Genomic DNA, 21,867 nt, shown 5'->3' on the forward strand with positions numbered 1-21,867 from the left:
ACAGCAGTACAAAGTAAAGGAAACACTTTAGAGGGAAAGAAGGATTATCAGAGGGGAAGAAAGACGTCCCTTTAATTGCCCATTAAGTGTATTAAACCTCAAAGTGAACCATTTAGTGCAGAGTCTCTCAAAATCAAGGGGTACTTTTTAGGAATTTGTCACTGTTATCTCAGCACATCAAAACACAAAGCATGACTTACATTTGTGTTCTGGTGAAAACCTTAGATTATATTCTTCCCCAAAGGATTTGAGATAATAGCTGGTTTTAAGCCACTGTTATTGGTTATGAAAGGAAATACTAATTTGTGAATCAAATGTCTACTCATTGTGCATACAATAGTTACTAGTGGCCTCTCTGGGTGAGTGAATGACACTTAGCAGTGAGACAGACTGTTTACAGTTAGGAGCTCATTAGGCTATAGGAGAGGTGGTGGCAATATTATTTGAAACAAATGTTTTTTTTAACTCCTCAATTTGTAACAGGCGCAGTATAATGAGAGGCAGACTTTGAACAAGAAACGCAGTCATAACCCCAGTCTGCTGACAGGGCCTCGCTGCTGTTGGACACAGAAAGTCAACCTCTTGAACTGGACACACAGACAATGGACTGGAAGGAACTCCAATTATCCCAAAAATCCCAGAGGAGACAACTGAGAGGATTGTATCTGTTGTTGGGGCGTGGATAAAGGGCTGAAAAAATAAGAGCTTTCAGAGATGTCATCATTCTGACTGCAAAGGGAATACAATGGCAGCACAATATGTACTGTAATAGGTACAGACAAACGTGTTCTCCAGGACCGCGTGACGAGCTAGTGTCTGTTTTAAGGTGATATATTTCAAAAACCACATGGTTTTGTGAGTGTGAGAGTATCTCCAACATGATATATAACTTCGGAAATGTCAGGACAACATAGTTTAGGAGGTGAGCTGCACCTCTTCAGGATGTTTGTGGAGACAAAGAGCAGAGGAGAGGAGAGAGGAGACAGGAGAAAGAAAAAGTAAAGAAGAGCAGGATGTGATTTATGTTGGTGTTGATTGTTGACTTACTCTCGCTCTCCTTTCTGTGCTCCCTACCCACATTCTGCCATTTATCTTTCAGTCCTCCTGCTTCTCTTGTCCCTCATTGTCTGGTGCTCTCATTTTGGGTTTTCTTCTATACACACGCACACAAAAACTGTACTGTGAATTCAGTTCGTCAGCACGCACCGACTGAAACTCAGATGGAAGGTAAAATGTGAAAAGGTTAAAGAGGACACTAATTAAATCACCATTTTTCTTTTCAGTCCTTTCAATTTATCTTTCTGAGACCCCGCAAACCAAAAAGGTGTCTTACAAAATCAGATCTTGCAAATTTGTTTTTTTATTATTATTTATTATAAAGATTGAAACTTTAGCGTCACAAGTTTAATTTTTGTATATAAATCTAATTCTGTATTTCAGTCAGTTACCACTAAGAAAAATCACAAAGCTACGATTTGAGTCAGTTGCGTGAGCAGTTAGCAATTTTAGCTATAAAAGCCTAGACTAGAAAGGAAATAATTCAGCGAAACGGAAAACAACAACAACAACAACAAAAATCTTTATGATCAGTGATGATGATGATGATGATGATGATGATGATGATGATGACTGCTCTGCCTAAAACACGCTGTTGCGTTTTCTAAATTGGGTACTTAGACACTCCAATTGGCTCCAGAAGATGTTTTCTGGCCAGCCGGAGGCCTGTAATTACACACTGATATGTTTTAGATGATGAGAGTCCAACTCACACACTCAAAAACAAAAACAAAAAAAACACACAACTACACACACAAAGTCTCACACACGTCTATGTGATGTCTGCCGCTCCAGACTTGGCATGGCTTTCAAAAGGGGCAGGCATTAGAGCCCCAAAGACTGCGTCTGCGTGTGTGTTCAAAGACTTATTCCCGTCATTTAAAACATAATCCATATATGAGTGTGGTAGGTCCACAGTGTTCCAGGAAGGAGCGTGTAAATGTGTGTGTCTCTGCGTGTGAGTGTGTTAACGAGACGGCACTAATTAAAATCAGAACAGCTTCAGAGCCCTCTTCTATGTTCGCCTTCTATGACATTATTACATGTCATCAGATGCTCACATAAAATGGTGAATACAAGCAAAAAGAAGCACACACACCCACAAAAGGCACAGGCAAGATATGATATACACAAATGTATACACACACTAATCTCTGGCATTTGTGGTCTCCCAAAGCCAACAATGTTCAAAATTCTTCCCGCCTCAATGCTTCCTACAATCCTTTGTGTTTGCGAGTCTGTGACGTCAGTGACGCCTCTTGATTTTCTGTTCTTGTCTGATTGTTGGTCTCTATCAGACAATGACAATCTGTGTTACAGTCAGTGCTCTGCACTTTATTGACCGCTTTTGTGTTTTCATTGCCTGACTTCATTAATATTGATAAAGCAGGGAGGGCTGTCAATCATTTTAGTGGCAGACTTTGGCCGTCATTAATTCCACAAGTCGAATACTTCCAAGAAAACAGACACCTTTTACCAACTGCTGTCATCAAATTGAAAGAGATGGAAGAAAGAGATCACATTCAAATTTGCTACTCAGGAATTTAAGTGGCATCTCAAAAATCTCTGGTTATATATACACCTAGTTCCAAATAATGAAAAGGCATGGGCCTTTATATAGTTATGTATTTTTAGTGACTAAAACATTAAAATGATACATGACACAACTTGTTAAAATTACTCAACTCAAAATAAAGTGCTCAGCTGAACATTTCCCGATATTCTTGGTTCTTTTACCACTAGGGAGGAAAGAACGTCTACATACTTGTCAGCAGGGAGGTTACTGCACCATTACATGTCTTTATTTCCTACTGACATGTTGCTAACTCACTGCAGAGAAAACCACTCCTTTCACAGACATAACACACACACACAAACACACACATTTAAGTTTATCCCCAGCAACAGCGCCTGGACACCTTTCATAAAACAATATGACCACATGAGCTACACACTTCTAAGGATATACGTCCATATGTCCCCATGTCTGTGTTTGTGTGTGCATTTGTTAGTCTTAATATGGCTACAAAGATGGTCTAATCGAAGCCACATGTCTGTGTGACTCAGACTTGATGCACTCACAGCAAATATGGAAGCAATGCCAAATATGCCAAGAGAAGGAAGACAAGAATGAGAGATGAGAAAAAGCGTGAGGAAAAAAAACAGAAAAGCAGGGGAACCAAACCCACTACAAGCAACACTTCAGCAAATGGTATAAAAGCCAAGCTGTTGATAGTAGATGTGAAGTGCATAAGTAGTGCAATACAATGAACTAAAACACAGAACTGCTCCAACTTTTATTACACACTTTAAACAAAGGCCATTTTCATTTAACAGGATTATTTAATAGGGTTGGCATCACTATACTGCTGCACCACTGATGTAACCTGACTTTTTAGTGTGATATCATTGGCTATGAATGCATATGCAATCTACCAGACAAACTAACACACACGTTTGATTGGTTTCTGGCTGGCACACGGCATTGTAGTATAACACACACATAAATGTATGACGGCAGGATCAGAGAGCACCTTGCCAGTGAGGTGACATAAATGTGTTTATATGCATGTGTATTTGTGTGTCTGTGTGCGTGTGTGTGTAGACATGTTTATGCTCTTGTCAGCCAACAGCTCATCAGCAGTGTGTCCAACACCTTGTAAAGAGCAGACGCTGTGTCTGCTCAAAGAAAAAGAGATTTTTGCTTTCTGAGCCGCGTCATAAAACTCTGACATGACTGACAGTTTGATCACTAACAGTTGTGCTAATGGGTTGATTTGTTTCATTTGCCTCCAGCCTATCGCTAAACCATCAGTGACATCATGTTTCTTGATGTTCAAGACACACAACTAACACCAAGAAGGGGGGAAAAAACATTACAAGTCTTGCATTTTAAGAGACAACTGGGTAAATAAAGCCACAACGTAATCATGCTAACGCTGATGTTACAACACTACACATGTCACCTTTAGGTGCTACTGGATCTCTCTGTTTGGGTAGATCCGGTGTGAATCAGCCCGTTATTCCTCTCACAGAGCTAGAAGATCTGTTGCAGCAGGGAAGTGGAAATGCAGCCAAGGAGCGGCCAGTGACATCATCTCTTAAGTGACCACATGAAAGTGACCACCAGCCAGTGGGTGGCGTGGACTTCAGTAGCGCTCTGCACCACTTGACGCCTGTGGCTGTTTATTTAGCTTGGTCTCTCGCTGATACTAACTGATTTATTTGCTTACCCTCTCTTAGGTTCTTGGTCTTGATCTTGCTCTCTTGCTGTCTGTGTCTCACATCCTCGCTATGTCGTTTCCTCTATGCCCTGGACACACTTCAGCATGTGTCCATCTCAAACATACTCTGTTTCACTGCCAACAACATGATTATTTGTTCTGGTCTGTGTGTTTCTAGCTATTACATGCGCTCTTTCTGCATTTTGTTTTTCCTGTCAGCATGTCTCTCTCTTTTTGTGTCACTTTGTACACACACATAAACATAACTATGAGTCATTAACATGCACTTAGTATTCAGGTTACTTTACAGCCTCTGATGTCTTAAGTTGTTGTCGTCTAAAATGTCATGTATACAAGACATCACACTTTCTAATCAAGGTGATGTTATAGAAAACAGATTTTACCAGATAGAATTTCCCTGATGGTGCAATTGTGCTTTTTGCACAATCACTGCAGTGTCTGTGTTGACAGAAATCAAAGGAATGATTCATAACATTGAATTCTAATGTTACAAATGTGCCTTTCAGCGTAAGTTCAATCATGAAGACTTTATTTCACATCATCCACTTATCTCTATCCGCTTCCCTCTCCCTCTTCACCATCCTCACACCAACCCTCCTCCACCCCAAGCACCTCCCGATCCATGCAGTTCAAGACCTCCTCTCTCCTGCTCTGCTGCTTTGGGGGTCTCCTGATCAGCGGCCTCTCCGCTCGAGCTTTCCCCCCTTTTGGACGTGGTTCTCACGACGGGGTCTAGGACACCGATGCACATTCACAATTATTGTATTAATATATTCCTTCTCATTCAGTTCGCTGGGTCTCTGATGATTGAAATGTGATTAAAAGTAAATTTCACAATAGACAAAAACACCCATAGATATAGATTTATTAGCTCAAACCAGCACTGATGTGAACAGCTGACAGGCAATTTTGTAGTTGTTGGGCAACACGTCCATATGTTCCATTGAATAACTGTGTAATATCAACCAAATGTAGAAATTTTTTTTGTAAGGACGTGTTGATTGGTTACCAACTCTGCCACAAATCCTATCTGTGTCTGTCAATCAATCATTAATCAGTTGGCATTAAGCCAGTAAAAAACAATGAGGTGATTCAGTGTAAGTGAAACTGTGTTTCAGAACTTTCATCTTGCCTCCTGATTTTTCTCCTCTATCCTCTTGCCTCGCTGTCGTGATCATTTTTCCTCCCTCTTGGAATGTGCCTCTATCTCCACAGTTTATTTCTCTTTTGTCAGTGTTGGTAACTGCAGCCAGCAGTTTATTGATGTTCAGTGGTGGACACAAACTTTTCCGTACATCAAACATCCCTCTGCCATCATCATCATGTCCTGCTGGCATGTAAAATTTGTTTTTCTTATTCTTTCTTGCTGATTCTGTCTTTCTTTGTTTTTTGGGACAACTACTGTTTCAACAGACAGGGTTATTTACTGTAACTGGAATGAACATTGTGAGCCACACAGAGCACCCCTGATCTCGACTGACCCAAAAGCAGAGGGCAATTTTCACCATCAACTTTCTGAACTAATATGCATAACCATACACACAAATATTTTAGTTGTAACAGGGCTACAGCTTCTACCACTTAATGGAGCAGTAAATTAGTGTTTATTTCAAGCTTAACAAAATTAGTGCCAACACAAGGTTTCCATTTAATCCAAAATATAATGAACAATCTGGTATGTGGTTCTGCTAAACAGAATAATCGACTTGGTGTTAAAAATAAAACCTCCTGCAGAATCAGAAGCCTCTCCCCAGAAGGGGTTTTTATTTCTCACATACTTGTTCAGTGTTCTATTCTGCCATTTCTGCACAAATCAACAGTTACTTAGACACCAACGACAAGATTTTGGCAAAACTTGGGTAAATGATGCATCTCATTATAGCAGTGTAGCATTTCCAAAATTATACAAATTACCCCAGGGGAGATGCCATAATTACAGTTAAAAACAAGCTGACAGATCTGTTTATAGCAGAAGCCTTGGAATACAGGTTTCAGTGGAGAGTTTTAGTTTCACGTCACATTGCTTAAACGCATGCAACATCACAGACTCCAGAAATCAGCTCTGTGGGAAATATTGTCTGTGCTCTAATCACAGCAGGATTTCCAGAAGTTTACGTAAAGCTGGATTAACTCTGCCGTCACAGAACAAAAGTAAAGTAATCTGCATGTAAGCTATGATGGACTGATGGGAAGCAGCTCCATTGTTTTATGCTGAAGGTGCCTGTGGTAACTTGGTGGCCTTATAAAGCGAAGCTACAAATTAGCGGGCAGGCCACTGGAGCCTATTGTCTTTGAAACAGAAACCTATCGCAGGCACGCTGAGGCACACACAAGGCCATGGGGCTACACCACGAGCGTGACGCTGTGCTTGTAAAAGTGACCAAAATTCAGTATAACAAGTTCACAGAGAACAATGTGTGCGGTAATGGACACACATACTCCTTCTCCTTTCGCAATGTGTATTTCTAAATATGCATCCAGAAAGTCGCCAATAAAAAAAAGTATTAATATTATTATTTCACATCTATCACTCTTCTCGCAAAGGAAAGGAAAGGAAAGGAAAGGAAAGGAAAGGAAAGGAAAGGAAAATGTCCTGGTCTCATATTTCTGTTTAAACACAAAAATACACATTCCTGCTGGGCTTGTTTCCCATTGGCACAAACAAAACAGCCAGTACCATGTGTCTCTCTCACACACACACACTTTGAACACTGACATCCACATACGTTGTCAGCCATGAGAAGAATTTTAAACCCAAACAAGATAAACCCTCATGTTTGTAACTTGATTTGTGTAACGTACACAAACTGTCATGGCTTTTTAGAATCTTTAATTATCTTTCTCAACCCAAAAATAACCATTTCTTATATGCTTCCACTCAGCTGTCTTTTCATTCAATTATCTAACAACGTTAGTCTGTTTCCATTACCTTTACTTGGGTATGTTTAAATATTGCTTGGGATCCATTTGTGACATTTGTAAACACATGTTCTACCTGGAATGGCACCGTAAGGTAAACTTCCCACTAACAAAAGCAGAGCTATTTTACAGTTCAGAGCTTGCGATCAACAGGTGGAAGCCAAGCTGTTGCATAATAGGATCTGAAAAACCCCGCTAGAGTGTGGCTGAGGTTTTCTAAATACACACAGACACACACACACACAGATATACATACCGTCAGTGTGTTTTCAAGACTGTAGTGTGCTCTCTGTGAGTGTTTGTATGTGATGTATAAATATATCTCTACAGGTTTTAAAGTGGCTTTGCGGTGTTCTGTATTTAGAAGAGGCCAATTTAAATCTCCTCTCACTCCATTCATGTGGCTGACTCTCTCTCTCCTTCTGCTGAGTCTTTCATTTCCCCTATCTTCATTCTCTCTCCCTTGTCTCACCGTCTTATGTGCAGTAAACCTACATCTCAATGTCATTCATTATCTTTTATACTTTATGGTGATAGATCAGTATAGTCACCATGAAAATCAAAATAAGTGAGAAACAAACATAAATTCACAAAGAGGATATTTGATTTTCCACTCATTTTTTTGGCTTACAATGACATTTGTGTTGCAAGTGATTTATCAAACTCTTACTGCCACCTAAAAGCATCCATTTGTGCTGGAAAGAAGACCCCTCCTCAGAGCATAAAGTAACAGTTTTCCATCCAAATTGAAAATTCAGTTTTCAGCCTGGTTTGTGATGCTGCCAATCTTCTTGGCAGAGGGCTTTTTTCGGTTTGCTTTGTGTTTATACTAATGTTTCAGCCTCAATATGGTTATGATTTAGTGATGTTAAAATGTTGCATGTTGCAGCTTATGTTCGTTATTTTTGCTCTTGACTCATCTGCAGTGGTACATGGATGATGTAAATGCTTCCAGAGTACGTTTAGGTCTTTATAGACAGCATGTTACACCATAGTAACATAATGACAAACAGACAAACTTTGATTCTGTCACACTATGCAGGTCACTGCATGACATTGCACTATAGTAAGACAGTATTTGTGAAATGTTTAAGGCTTTTTCATAGACTTTATCCATAGTAAAACCTTTGCTAAAATGATTCAGGACAGAAAGACACTGTAATTAATTGCTTGGCTTCTGAAAGAGTCAAGTCAGGACATATACACATTTAGGACCAAGATAACAGCGACAACTTCACTGACTTCCCATTCAGCTGTGAAACACTTGCTACACAGAAATACCAGCCTTTCCATGAATGTGTTTGTGTGACAGCATGACAGATGAGGCGAAGGGGAAAAGAGCCCCACAACTGGTTTGTGTTTGTGCCTCCCAAAAATAAATGGGCTAATGTGTATATCTGGAGTGTTTCTGTTCGAGTGTCAGTAAGACACAAAGAGTGTTTGTGGGTCATTTTCTGCGTATATGTATGTATGGCTCTGATTACACCAAGGCAGTAATAACAGTTTTGGTTCATTTGTAACAATCAGACCTCACTTAAACAGTATAAATCACATGACCTGACTTCTGAAACACACACATTCACTCACTTGTAGGCACAGAAAATATGACTTTCTGACACTTGTGTGTGTGTCTGTGTGTGTGTGTGTGTGTGTGTGAGAGAGAGAGAGAGAGAGAGACATTAGCCAGTTCCAGTCTGTAGCCATAATAATGGTCAACAAAGAAAGCAATGGCTATGTAGACCTCCCACCAAGTGAAAATGTTACACACACACACACAAACTGAAACATTCCCACTGACTTCCATTCACTAAAGCCTGATGTTAATCACGTCATACAATACAGTAGAGTGCCTTCTTTATATTTTCTCTGCAACAGGTTATAAACCTGAGCTGCACACTCACGACACACTTAAGTAAATATTTAAGCATACATGAAAGTCAGGATTAAGTAATTCATGTCAATGGTGACACATGCAGACCATTCACAGTCATAATTTGTGACATGTTTTGTGTCTTGTTGGAAAGGAGTGCATGCAGTGCGGCAGGAAAACAATGATAGTTGAATGAGCTGCGTCATTACCTCGATTGACGCAGCGCCTTTTCAAACCCTCTGTTCTACAAAATGTGGACAAAAATGTAACAGAAGATGACTGTTACCTAAAACATGATGACAGCTTGTTCAAGGTTCTCAGAGTTTACACTGTACATATTCAGGTTTCCAGAATTACATCCATTAAGACACCATAGAATGGTACACAAACCACTGTTTAACTTAATGTGGTCAAAAATGCTGGAATGCTAACTTTGGCAAATATTTTGTCACAGTTCAATTACTTAAATCTAATCAATATTAATATTTAACCTTTGTCTTTATAACAAACAAAAAGGTACTGATATTGATTGTTGACATTCAAGGTAAATCACTGAGTAGATTCATCCAAAATGTTGTCAATGCTACTCCCCCAGATATTCCCCCAGATAATACTATTTTCCTTGAATATCATCCTGTCTAGTATCTTCTTGCAAGACATACACAGAGATGTTTGAGCACTTTTCCGACCGCACACTGAGCCGGAGCTATGATTTACACCAACTAAAAGCCTGCATGTTACCTTACAGTAAATAACCTGGAAACACTGCTTTTTTTAGAATTAAGGGAGGATGAAGAGATTGAATGCAGAAATCCTCCGAAGACATCACCATAACTCTACAAAAGCAGTAAGAGTGTAGGTCAGGTTTCAGCTGCTACAACACTTTAAGAGATTTATTCGGAAACAAGATATGAGACATTCTTACAAAATGATTGATGGCATAAAACTTAATTAAACCATGATATCTTTAAAACACCAGTTAAGATACTGGAATAAAGCAAATCAATGGAGCAAGCAGATTGTAGGGGAAATGAAACTAAGGTAATATTTTAGACAGATTTCTTCTCTCCTCCAGGATGATCATCATGTTTGATCTTCCACTCAAGTCCCCAACTCACAGCAGTCTGGAAATACACTGTAACAATGCAACACTGCTATAGATCTAAAAATCTTTGAAACAATCTATCCTTTCCATCCTTCTATCCACATGAAGGCAATTATGGTGGTGGTGGTGGGGAAGGAGGGAGGGGAGGTTGGTAGTTTGTCTCGTGTCAGTAATAAATTGTTGTGTATATTCAACTGTTGTGCTGTTTTACTACTGAAACCTACACCCACACACACACACTCGGGAAGGCCAGGAGCCAGTTGCCAGGTTTTTAAAACATCCTTTAGGAAAAATAAAGCATTACAAATCAGTGCCAGATCATTAGTCTGGACTGTAGGAAGGGGAAAAAGCAGATCAACAATCAACAAGCGCTTCTATTTTCTTAAAGCACCTATTCATGGAGCATCTCCTGCCCTATTTTCTCCTCCGGCCTTGCTTAATCTCCGCTGTCTCTTTTTATTTCATCTCTTCCTTCTCCTCATTCTCCTGTCCTCACCTGTTACACAGTTTTGTTTTCTCCCCTCTCCTCCACGGCTTCCCCATCCTCTTCCTGCTCTCCCTCACTTCTCTTCTACCTCTCTCCTCCTCCCTCTCCTACTCCTCCAGCTTTCCAGTGAGCAGAGTCTGTTTTCGATTACCGTTCTCATGTAAACCTAAATTGTGATTAAACAAACACTCTGTGAGTGCATTTGGACATGTATCAAGTCTGCATCTTCTTAAATATATGTACAGACTGACACACATACACACAAGCAAACACCAGGGACGCATATATAAGCCGACATGTACAAACAAATGTAAGACGTATACAAACATATAGGCAAATACGCAGACCAAGCAGACACACAAATTACTAAACTATGTAGACACATTTAGCACATAGACTGTACACACAAGCATATGCTTTATACAGTCCATTCATACATGTAAAACCCTAATTGCGTACATTAAGACAGCCAACCTCAATCATAATCATGGACATAAGCGGACACAGACATATATACACAAAATGGGCATAAACAGGTTTAAAGTAAAGTTTTAACTATGTGTACCAGCAGCTCTGTGGCAACATCACCCATCCAAATCACCTTTATTCGTGAGGTGAAATTACTACCACATGCAGCCTCTGTGCTATTTCAGTACAAACGTATAAAAATTCTTCACCATTGAAAAAAGGGAAAAAAGATCGACTGGCACACAGCCTCCCACGAACTTTTCATGGGTTCTGGCCCTGCGGTGGAGAGCTAACTGGCTAGCTGCTAAAGTAGGCAACTGAAAGGGAAAGGTGTTGCTGGCGTGAACTTTAAGACCGCCTGGTTGATGTATTCTGCCTGGTGAAAAAAAACACACTAACTTGTATTCTTCACACACACACACACAATTTTATGACTTTTGGCCTCTCGATTGCTTTCACAGCAACTCAAGTTTTGCATTTAATTCAATGTACAGCCAGCTAAAATTAAACATAAGGCATCTTCAGCAGAAACTCGTCAAGAAATAGGTTGAACACAAACAAGCGGAGAAAAATTTCAGTCCCAGTTCTGCACATACAGTGTATGCAATCAAACATTGACTTTCTACAGGAGAAATGTCCCTGGTGAAACAGATGAAAAAACTAAATTTCTGACTAAAGTAGACAAAATCAGCTTGCAGCATAAAGCCAGTAACATAGCTGGTTGGAGTAAGTTCATGAAAAGCCGAGTGTAATGTTTTAGAAAGCATTTGGAAGGAATGAAAGGAAATAGTCCTGGTATAACCAAATCTCCTAAATTATCCCAATATCTCTCTCTCACTCTTTCTGTTTCTCTCTCTCTCTCACACACTCTGTCTTGGTTTTCAGTATCTCTGTAGTATGTATTTATCTAAATATGTCTTGGGACAAAATCTCACTGCCGTCTGGTTTGTGGGAAACGCACAACGTACACACACAGCGCTAAGAGCAAAGTTATTTTAGAGGAGCTCTGGTCTCAGTCCCCTCCCTGAATACCAGTGAATATCAGAGTGGGCCCTCGGGTGCAGCTGACTTGAAGCCTGTGGGCCTCCAGGTGCAGTGTTATGCCAAACCTCCATAATTAAGACATGAAGCCCATGTGAGAACAATATGGGTTTAACATTTAGTCTAATTATAATTTGACTAAAAATTGTGCATAATTCCTGTTTCCACACCCATTCAACAATTCCTCAGCTCCAATCACAGTCCACCTCTTTGCCTGTATTGGAAGTTTGGGCAGACTGTGATACTGCCAACATAGCGATGGTTGGATGATCCCACAGGGACTCAAAACAGCTCTGCAGAAACCTAAACTGGCCATTTTCAATAAATAATGTACGAATTTAAGACTAAACAGTAGGAAGATTGATAAGACTTTGAAGCACAAACATAGTTTACTGATGTGTACGGGCCCCGTGGTGCAGCTGCATGTCAGGACCTACATACCTTGTGGTGCAGCTGCATGCCATGGTTTGTAATTCTGAGTCATGTTTAATTATTAGGAAGTTCTGTCGTGGGTGTGTGGTTTAGTACAGTATAAAATCTGCCATGCACCAACACACACACACACAGCGACGAGCAGACACAGACCTACACACCAACATCCAGTGCCTGTGGTGTTAAATCAGCGGGAGAGGTGGCGTGAGAGAGAGATGTATTTGTGTACTTTTGTGTGTTTGGTACTTATTTGTTTCTCACCAGCACCCAGTGGCGTGAAAACCAAACAAAGGGCCTGGAGACTAGTGACAAGAAAACAATCTTACAATTCCTGACAGCAATACAAACACAAACGCTGTTTGTTCTGTTTGTGTGTGGGTGTGTGTAACACAACGAGAATCCCTAATGAAAAAAAGAGGCTAAAGGAAGAAAGTCAAACAGTGGACCAGATAATTACAAAAAAGGAGCATACACACGTGAGGTCAGGCAGTTTACGTTCATCCCTTGCCCCTGCAGAATGTTCCCACCAATCGCCAGAGAGGCCCCATCTGATGGAGCCAATCACTGGACACAGTGAGTGCACCCACTTCCTGTAATACTAACCATAACATTCCAGCAGGTAAACTATGGCAGTAGCCTCTAAATGGACAATTAGCCAAGATTAAAGGCAACCTCCTCGTCTTTCTCCATTAACTTAATTAGGAGGAAAAGACATCTCAAATGACCCCCCCGCTCCCCTCAGCTTTCCCTTCTGCTCTCATTCCTCTCTCAGTGTTTAGCTTCTTTTCTCCTGACTGAACCAGCAAGGTGTATTTACAGTAAGTAAGTATGAGGAAGGTTAGGACCACACTTCCACATCTGGGAACTCCACTGAAGCATTTGGAGGTTAAGTGCCTTGCACAAGGGTAACCTAATGGTGCTGCAGAGCATGTCTCATTATCATCATCAATGCATGGATTTAAACTGGCAACCTTCCAGGTCATGATTTGTTGACGATTAGGCTCACACTGGGGATTTTTTTTTCTCTCCTTACCTCCCTGGAGGTGCCTGTTTTTCCCACCCATTAGCTAAACTGTAGGTGTTTATCAATCTATCTTTAATGACTGAACATGCAGGGATTAAGTATCCTTATCAAAGACAATTTGATTGGATTAAAAACTTGGCTGGACATAACCTTTATTTCTAAAGATTAGATAACAGATGTTGGACTAAGTAGACCGAGGAATGTCCATTACACCACATCTTTTGTACAAGTATGCACATCTGCCACCATAAGCTACTAGTCGAAGACCTTCAAAAGTCCTGTGTGTAAAGAACAGAACATTATATTTTTTCATGGGTTCAACTTTACTACTGCAATTTCAGTTCATAAGACATCTGTGCATACTGTGAATCTCACTCTGGGTTATGAATGTCCCATTTTTTCCTCAAACCATGCCTGTTTGGAAGTATGACAGATTTATATTGTGAAAGCAGAACAGAAAACATATTTTAACAAAACCATGCTTATCCAAACAACTTCAGCCTTGGCACTGTGCCCCAGCAATACACGCACCAAGTGTGAAGCGGACTGGCTGAATAGCTGTAAAGGGTGACTGTGAAACAGCCAGAGACATATGCAGAGATTGCTTTTGAACAGGAGGCCTCTGCCTCCTGACAGAACATTTTCAGTATTTCATTGTCCACAGTGTTGAAACACGGTCAAAGATCACGCTTGACATTATGTAATAATACTTCAGAGGGCCCTCCAGAGCTATATTAGTGAAGGGAAGGGGGAAATATCTCTTTAGTCTGACATTACTCTCATTTTTCATCTTCCCCCACATGGAAACCAATCAACTGTAACCTGAGCAGCTATAATGGAGTATCACTGGCTGTAAACCAGTGCTGGTTGAAACACACAGACAGTGAACTTTGGGACCTTTCACAAGCATGCACACACACGCACACACTCCCAGAGGAGAAAGTGAAGATAACAGGCTGAGGCCTCTGTCTGGGTCAGTGTTATTAGACAGGAGTCTAACAGCCATCCAGTCACTTAGCAAAGTAAACCTCTCTGATACAGTGTAATGCGCACTGAAGCACAAAAGCTCCCTAACCAGTGGCTTACAATTTTCCATCCTTGCTCTCATGAAAATGTTACATTTCAAACCAGAAATTCATTGCACTGTTAGGCGAATACATCTGACTCAAAGCTCAAGCTTACTGTGTGCAACAGCGTGTGTCTGTGTGCATGTGATGTGAGACCACAGTCTCTGCAAACTGTGGGGGGAAACAACCACAGGCTGCACACACTGAAACCCACAGACTCCAGTCTATGATCCATCTATCTTACCATCCCTATTTTTGTTTTCTGCCCCCCCCCCCCCTTCCAAGCACCTACAGGGGCCACAGACTCCAACCCCTCCATCCATCTACTTGTGACCTTCGTCTTCTACCAGCCTCCTTTCATCCATCCGTCTCCCTCCTTCGTATGACCTCTCCAATACCTATCCCATACCACTCTTTGTCAGGCACTCATCAGCTGCACATACTACTAAATCAGAACATTTTCCAATAAGATTGATTGATTAATATACTTGCCCGCAGGATTAAAGACTGTACTAAAAACTATTATCCAGTCTGATACCTCCTGTCCTTAACCGTTCACCCTCCTCAAGAGCAAAACCTCCAACCCATGCCGATTTTCCCTTAATGCTAGTCCAGCTCCTTCCCTCTCCTCCCCTCTCCAAACCTCAGACCACAGGGCTTTAATAGGAGGGTTAAGAGGTAATTCCTATCACACTGCCATCATTTAATATCTAACCAAGGCTGACAGGGAGGAAGGTTACGAACCCATACCAGAAAGCCACTACCAGTCTCCTCCCTCTTACTCTCCTGCTGTTATACTCTCTTCAGGTCTGACATTTTGCCTTCCCCCAATCAATCTATCTCCATTCTTTTATCTACATAGCTCACTATTTACTGCCACTTCCTAAAAATTGCAGAACACACAGCATGGATTGGAGAAAGATGGAAGAAAAGTGGAAAGAAAGCGGGAGCAAGAGGAAACTCCAGACACTGTAATTTAGATTGTGCTGATGGCAAAGTAGGGATATAAAGAACACAAGATTTATAATGTTAAGTTTGGAACACTTTCACCCTTTCCACTCTCCTGAGTTGTCTGAGAGGTCTACAGGGATGCATATTCAACCGGTGATAAATAAGAGCTATCGAGACCAATTAGGGGTTTTATAGAACAGTAAGCCAGGAGGTGGAAGAAATAAGAGTGTCACTCATGAAAAACAAGAGGAAAGGGTTTGGAAAAAAAGAATGAGTGTGTGATGGAATATTTGTGTTGTCTGTATCTGTGTGTGTGTGTCCACATAAAGGGCTTTGACTGTGTGTGAGATCCTGGGAGTAGACGTAAATGACAATTTGCTGTTAGCCAAAGCAGTCTGCTTCGCTGTCTTCAGTAATACATCACACATCGCCACAAACATATGAAAACACACCACTGGTCTTTGCAGACTGTTAAATAGAGGTTTCACAGTGTGTACCCAACCAAGAAGATTTTTATCTGTCTGTGGCTTTTTCTGCCAACACAATCTATCACAGTGAGAAATTGCAACACAACTGCAAATCAATACAATGTCATCATTATGAAATCCTATCAATATTATTTAAACTATTATGGTAAAAGTTCTCAAGACAGCGGAGCTTGTGTTGTGTGTTTGAGTGTAAGACACTGTTCAAAGAAAACCCACGTCTACATCTTCAGGATGTCAACTTTCCATGAAATGAAAACATCGTGTTCATAACTCAGTAAGATTTTACAGACAAAAGAGAACAACTTGAACCCACAAAAAAAGGACATCAGGTAATTCAGAGATACTGAGATACAGACCTGAAAGAGAGACATTTTTTCAATCAAATAATCACTGTCAACTACCCATGTCATTAGGCTTGACACACATTTGATGTCTGTGAAGGCTCTTATTCATCCAGGTGACTCACAGCATCATTTTCTGATTCAGAAAAGAGCTCAGTGTTCTTGTTAATGTTCTCTATGACCACCATTGCTAAGGACTGAAAGAGACAAACCGGGCTCACTAATGGAGATGGCTGGGACAATGCTGCCGCGTGATGACTCACTCACTACAGTTCTAAACAGTTCTAAACTCCCAAAGCAGAAAAGAACCCTTAAGCATTAGCATACAGTGTCACATGCAGATCCTTTGCCGTCACTTTAAGTGTCAGATGGCACAGAGGATGAACTGAACTGATGACACACTTTGACAATGCAAAGATAATAGCTCACAACTCTATCTTTAAGAGGTGCAAATGTAAGCTGACTATAGCTGACACTCTGTGAAGAAGCAAACTACAAACTTGTCAGTTCCACTTTTCAAGACCCCACAGTGACTCTTTAATATGTAAAAGCTTCTACGTGGAGTATTCCATTACCTTTTCTTTGACTTTTTCATCACCTAAAACTTCAATAAAGTGGAAAAATACACTTTATAAAAAAGGTTACAGCAGTTTCCAAGGCATTGTGGCACATGGAAACATTGTAAAAGTGAATGAGACAAGCGAAACCTTTTATATTCCAGTGCTAGAATTCCCAACCCTAACACCTTACAGCACACACACAGAGATAAGCTATTACAGCATCGAGATTGTGTATGCATATAAATACATTACATATAAAGTTAGGAATGCATACAATAATCATTGAAGACACGATCAAAAGCAAACATTACACACACAAAATCAAACTCTAGGTTCACTTGAAGACAGCCCAATGAAAACAGCTATAATGTTTAGAAGGTGTTTCAACCTTCAACCTAAGCTGACAGAGACTCTCTGAGGAGAAGACAAACAAAGAACCTGACAACCTGAGTGGAAAGAGAGAGCGTAGATGAAGAGAGCAGAGGGAAAGAAAAGGAGACAGGGTGGATGCACCAGTGGGACAGAATCTGAGAGAAAGCGTATGTCTGGGAATGTGAGATGAAAATAAGGGAGAAGGGGGACAAGTGGGAGGCTTCACTGCATCAGTGTGACCTGCTCTTACACCCCAAATACTCTGGGAAAACTTCATATTCCAGAATAAAAAAATTCCACGCCAGTCCAAGCAAAACATTCACTCGAGCCACACTTTCACCTCTTAAAACCACACATACACACACATCTGACACTCACAGAGTTTTTCACCTCCCAACAGGAGCACAGAGCGGCACTGTGTCACCTGGCGCAAGACTTAAAACCTCGACTCGGATAAAAGTTCTGACATGTTTTCAAATGGATCATGTAACACATCAAAAGAGCCAGAAAAGGGACAGACAGACAGACAGAGTGACACAGAGCCAGAGAGAGATCGGGGATGGAAAGGTGGAAAAAAATTAAAATGTACTCACAGTCGTCCTAGTTTGGGGTTGGACTGGAAGAGAAGCTCTGGGAGGACCTGCAGTTTGTTTCTGTTCAGACGACTACAGGGAAAAAAGAAAAGGAAACATGCTAATCATGAACTAATCATGAACAACACATATATCACTCTATAAATCACTTGGTTTTGTGTTGACTGAACAATCACAACAGAGCTGACTGCATTACCTTCCAGGTCAGTAGGTTCAAACTAATGGGAAAGTCTGCTTGGTTTCCTGTGATCATGACCTGCAGGTTATCTCACTGTGTTTTGTGTATCTGTGTCAGTTACAGGTTATCAGTCTTGAAGCTCTCTGAAGCCCATTATGACCATCATATGCTTTGACCTGGCAGTGAGATGTGGCCCACATTTGTTTCATTAGCGTCTTTAAGTCATTTCTAAAAAAGTGCAAAATCTTTTCCAGCAGAAGTCACTTAAACAGCATACGTTAGAACAGGTTTTAAAAATCCAAGTGCACTATATGGCAACAATTTTACTGCCAAATGATTTTGATGAGACATAAAATGCATAAATTCTTTTTTTTCCCCAAAAAATAAAAAAATATCTACACTCTTTGTATTTCTGATGCATCTATTTAACCAAAACTCCTGCTTATCCATCCTGTATTGGATAGCACAATGTACAATACATGTGGCCAACATACATGGTCCGAAGAAAATATGAAAAAAAGATGATAAAAGGCTCTTTAAATGCAAAAAGACAAACATGTGCATTAACCCGCAAGTACTTATCTCTACATCTCTACGAATAAAGCTGAAGCAACAGCTGGATGGCCTGGCTTTCATTCATTACCAGAGGGGTTACAAAACAATCCAGTATTAAAATAAGTACAATTGTTGGATGCCAATCCCAGAAGCTAAACCCCTTAAGGAGCATTTTATCTACTCTTACACATTTTTTGTATTGGTGACACTGGGATGTTTTTAATGACCATCTGGATATATTGTTCCCATATAGACATTACATTTCTAACAATCAGCTAAGCTTGTTTTGGTCAACATCACCACCCCTGTGTGCTTAACAAAAATAAGATGGGAACCTCATGACCGATGCTTTTGTATATTGTACATGCAGAATTCTTTGTTTAAGTAGGCTGGATGGAACATGGAATGAACACATGGCAATTATTCACAAAGGAGTGAGAGGCAGAACAAGATGGAGAGGCTGAAAGAATGGTGTTAACCACCATAAAGACATGTGTGTAAAGAGAAAGTAAGAGATGGAGTGTGTTAGGGTGAAGCATGTGTCTCCTTGTGCGTGTGTTTTGTGAGAGGTGGGGTGGGCTGAAGCAGAGATAGATGAGGACAGCGTGAGCGGAGGGAGTGAAAGTGTTATCAGCCTACCAAAGCTTTTGGCTGAGAAGTGAGGCGTGGTGGTGGGGGGTGGGGGGTGTGGGGGAGGGTCACAGGGTCATAAAGTAGAATCTGTGCTGGAGAAGACACAGACACCAACCTTTTAACCTCTGTGATAATGATAATAAGACCCTGACTTTCACTCCTGCATGAACGGCAATGAAACAAGGTACGCAGTCCAAAAAGAGATATCCACCATTTGAAATAATTGACCCCCCGCTCCTAGAAAATAACTGCACATGATCGGCTACTATTACAGTTATGAGTCATTTTAGGACGTTTGCTCACAACACAGTTATTGTTTTGAAGAATCCTTTGTGTATTTTAATGATGTTTTTTTTTCTGTGTGGAACTTTTGAAGTAATACCAGACCACAGGTCTATGTGCATTATATTTTCAAGTTTTGGAAAATGATGCCTATTAGTATTAGAAACTAGTCCTACTGAGCTGGTTTTCATAAATCCTCCATTCATCTTATATTGGCATCAATAGATAATCTCGCCAGAGAAGATGACTACATAAACTGCATGTTTTTCACATTGTGACTCTATAAATCACACAGACTCAGCGCCAGGACCTCTCACCTCTAACCTTTCACCCAGGCAAGCACAACATCAGAGACCCTGTCAACTTGGCATTTAAAAAGAAAACATTTCACTATCAGTAAAGGAAATGTCGGACCATCCACATCACCATCAATACACTACAGAAGAATGTTTCACATTAGTAATGACTGCATTACTGCATAGCTTAGAATGACTTGGATAAATGAAATGCCATCTCCTGTGTGAGTTTTGGCACAACTGTTTTGCCCCCTAACCACCTTTCCTTCTCATCCCTGACCTCTAACCCTTCCTGACACACTATATTAAGGAGCCTTTTAACATTAAAGCAGCACATCTGATAGCTTCCATTTAAAGACAAGATACACATGCTGCCTTCACTCAAGTTTCTGTCCAGTGCAGAACAAGACTGCTGACGGTGCCACTGAACGATCTATTACAGAAAGCTTGTATTTTTCTGGAGGGTTTTTTTTCTACTGGCGCAAGGTGGTGAGAACAGGAGCAGCTCTCGAACAAGGCTTTACATAAGAAAACCAAGATGTGATTGCTGAGGGCCACTCAGAAGAAGCTAACAAAGTGCACAAACACCTCCTTGTTCCTCTACCGTAGGTCTGTATTAATAATACCCCCAGCTATCTATGGATTTTTATTTTGAAATGTAAAACAGAACACTTTTTTTCCTATTCTGGCTCAAGTTAATAAATCTTTATTTCTGTAGTCACAATGCAGCCTCACATGTCTTAAAAAGTACACTGCAGAAATACAGTGGCAAATATAAAAATATAGAAATCTTTGGTTAAGACGGACAGTTCCTCAGTTTGAAAACACTGTTCTGATCAGGAGTAAATGCAAGCCAGACACTGTGTTACATCATATGTGAAAATGTCTACAAAAATCTAGGTTATTTTCCAGAACATCTGACAACACCCAAAGTATGTCGATCTGTCTTTGTGTCTCATGCAACAGAAACGTCTTCCTGCAAAGCTGTCTGCCCATCATTCCTCCAGCTCATAAACATGCAGGTGTGTGTGTGGGAAGTGTTGTGTTGTACACTGACACCTCGATTCTGTTGACTAGAGCCTTGGTGTGAGCTGACAAATACACAGACAAGACACTAACAGGGAAGAAGGTAGTATCTGTGGGAGATTCCAAGGTGGAGTGTGAAGTGGATAGACCTGGGTATCAACCAGGTACACAGAAGCAGTGGCAGTACCCTCTGTGTGAGAGTTTGTCTTTGGAAATGTCCATGCATATTTTGTCTGTGTGTAGTCTTCACGGGCCTAAATACCTAAGGTTGTCAGCAGCTTGCTCTCTTTTTGACACACACACCACAGGTAAAACAATAAGAAGGTGACTTACAGTCTCTCCAGCAGCCTCAGGTCTTGGAAGGCTCCTCTCTCGATAACACTGATTTGGTTGTCCTCCAGATGACTACAGAAGAGAAACACAGCAGCTGTAGTTACTCATCCTTATTTTGAAAAGCAAAATTCAAAAGCAATAAAAGCAGACTCTTCATGGGGAGAAAAAGTGATATAGTAAGCAATAAGAATTAATCTCAGTCTTTAAATGCATAACTTTACACAAGGATCTATCCACAGCCAGAAACAGCAGATAAATTTCATCTTCTGGCAAGTGCAAACAACAAGAGACACTTCCACTTTTTAAAACCTGGTTGTATAAACAAGCAATCGGTGCTGTGAACAAATGAATCTGGAGTGAAGCAGAAGTTTAGGTTTGGCAACATTTCGTAAGTTTTTCAAATGACAGTGTGCCAAAACAAACAATTAGCAACCCATCCCTGTTCCATTCTTCACTGGATACCATCTCTATTTTTCTCTGCCTGTCCTTTGAGTGGTACTCCCAATGTAACACATATTTCTTTTACCCTTTCCATGCACTGTATG

At 40.6% G+C, this 21,867-nt stretch overlaps 1 protein-coding gene across 1 annotated transcript in view; it reads right to left on the minus strand.

Moving 5' to 3' along the window:
* slit3 (slit homolog 3 (Drosophila)) overlaps nt 1-21,867 on the minus strand; it is a 197,940-nt gene that overhangs the window by 159,561 nt on the left and 16,512 nt on the right. The window contains exons 3-4 of the mRNA XM_028415836.1: nt 21,323-21,394; nt 18,020-18,091 (exon numbers count right to left, since the gene is read on the minus strand). Of these exons, the coding sequence (XP_028271637.1) occupies nt 18,020-18,091; nt 21,323-21,394 (144 nt within the window). The remainder of the gene's footprint in view (nt 1-18,019; nt 18,092-21,322; nt 21,395-21,867) is intronic.

This window comes from Parambassis ranga, chromosome 10, assembly GCF_900634625.1.
Source record: "Parambassis ranga chromosome 10, fParRan2.1, whole genome shotgun sequence".
Taxonomy (NCBI): domain Eukaryota; kingdom Metazoa; phylum Chordata; class Actinopteri; family Ambassidae; genus Parambassis; species Parambassis ranga.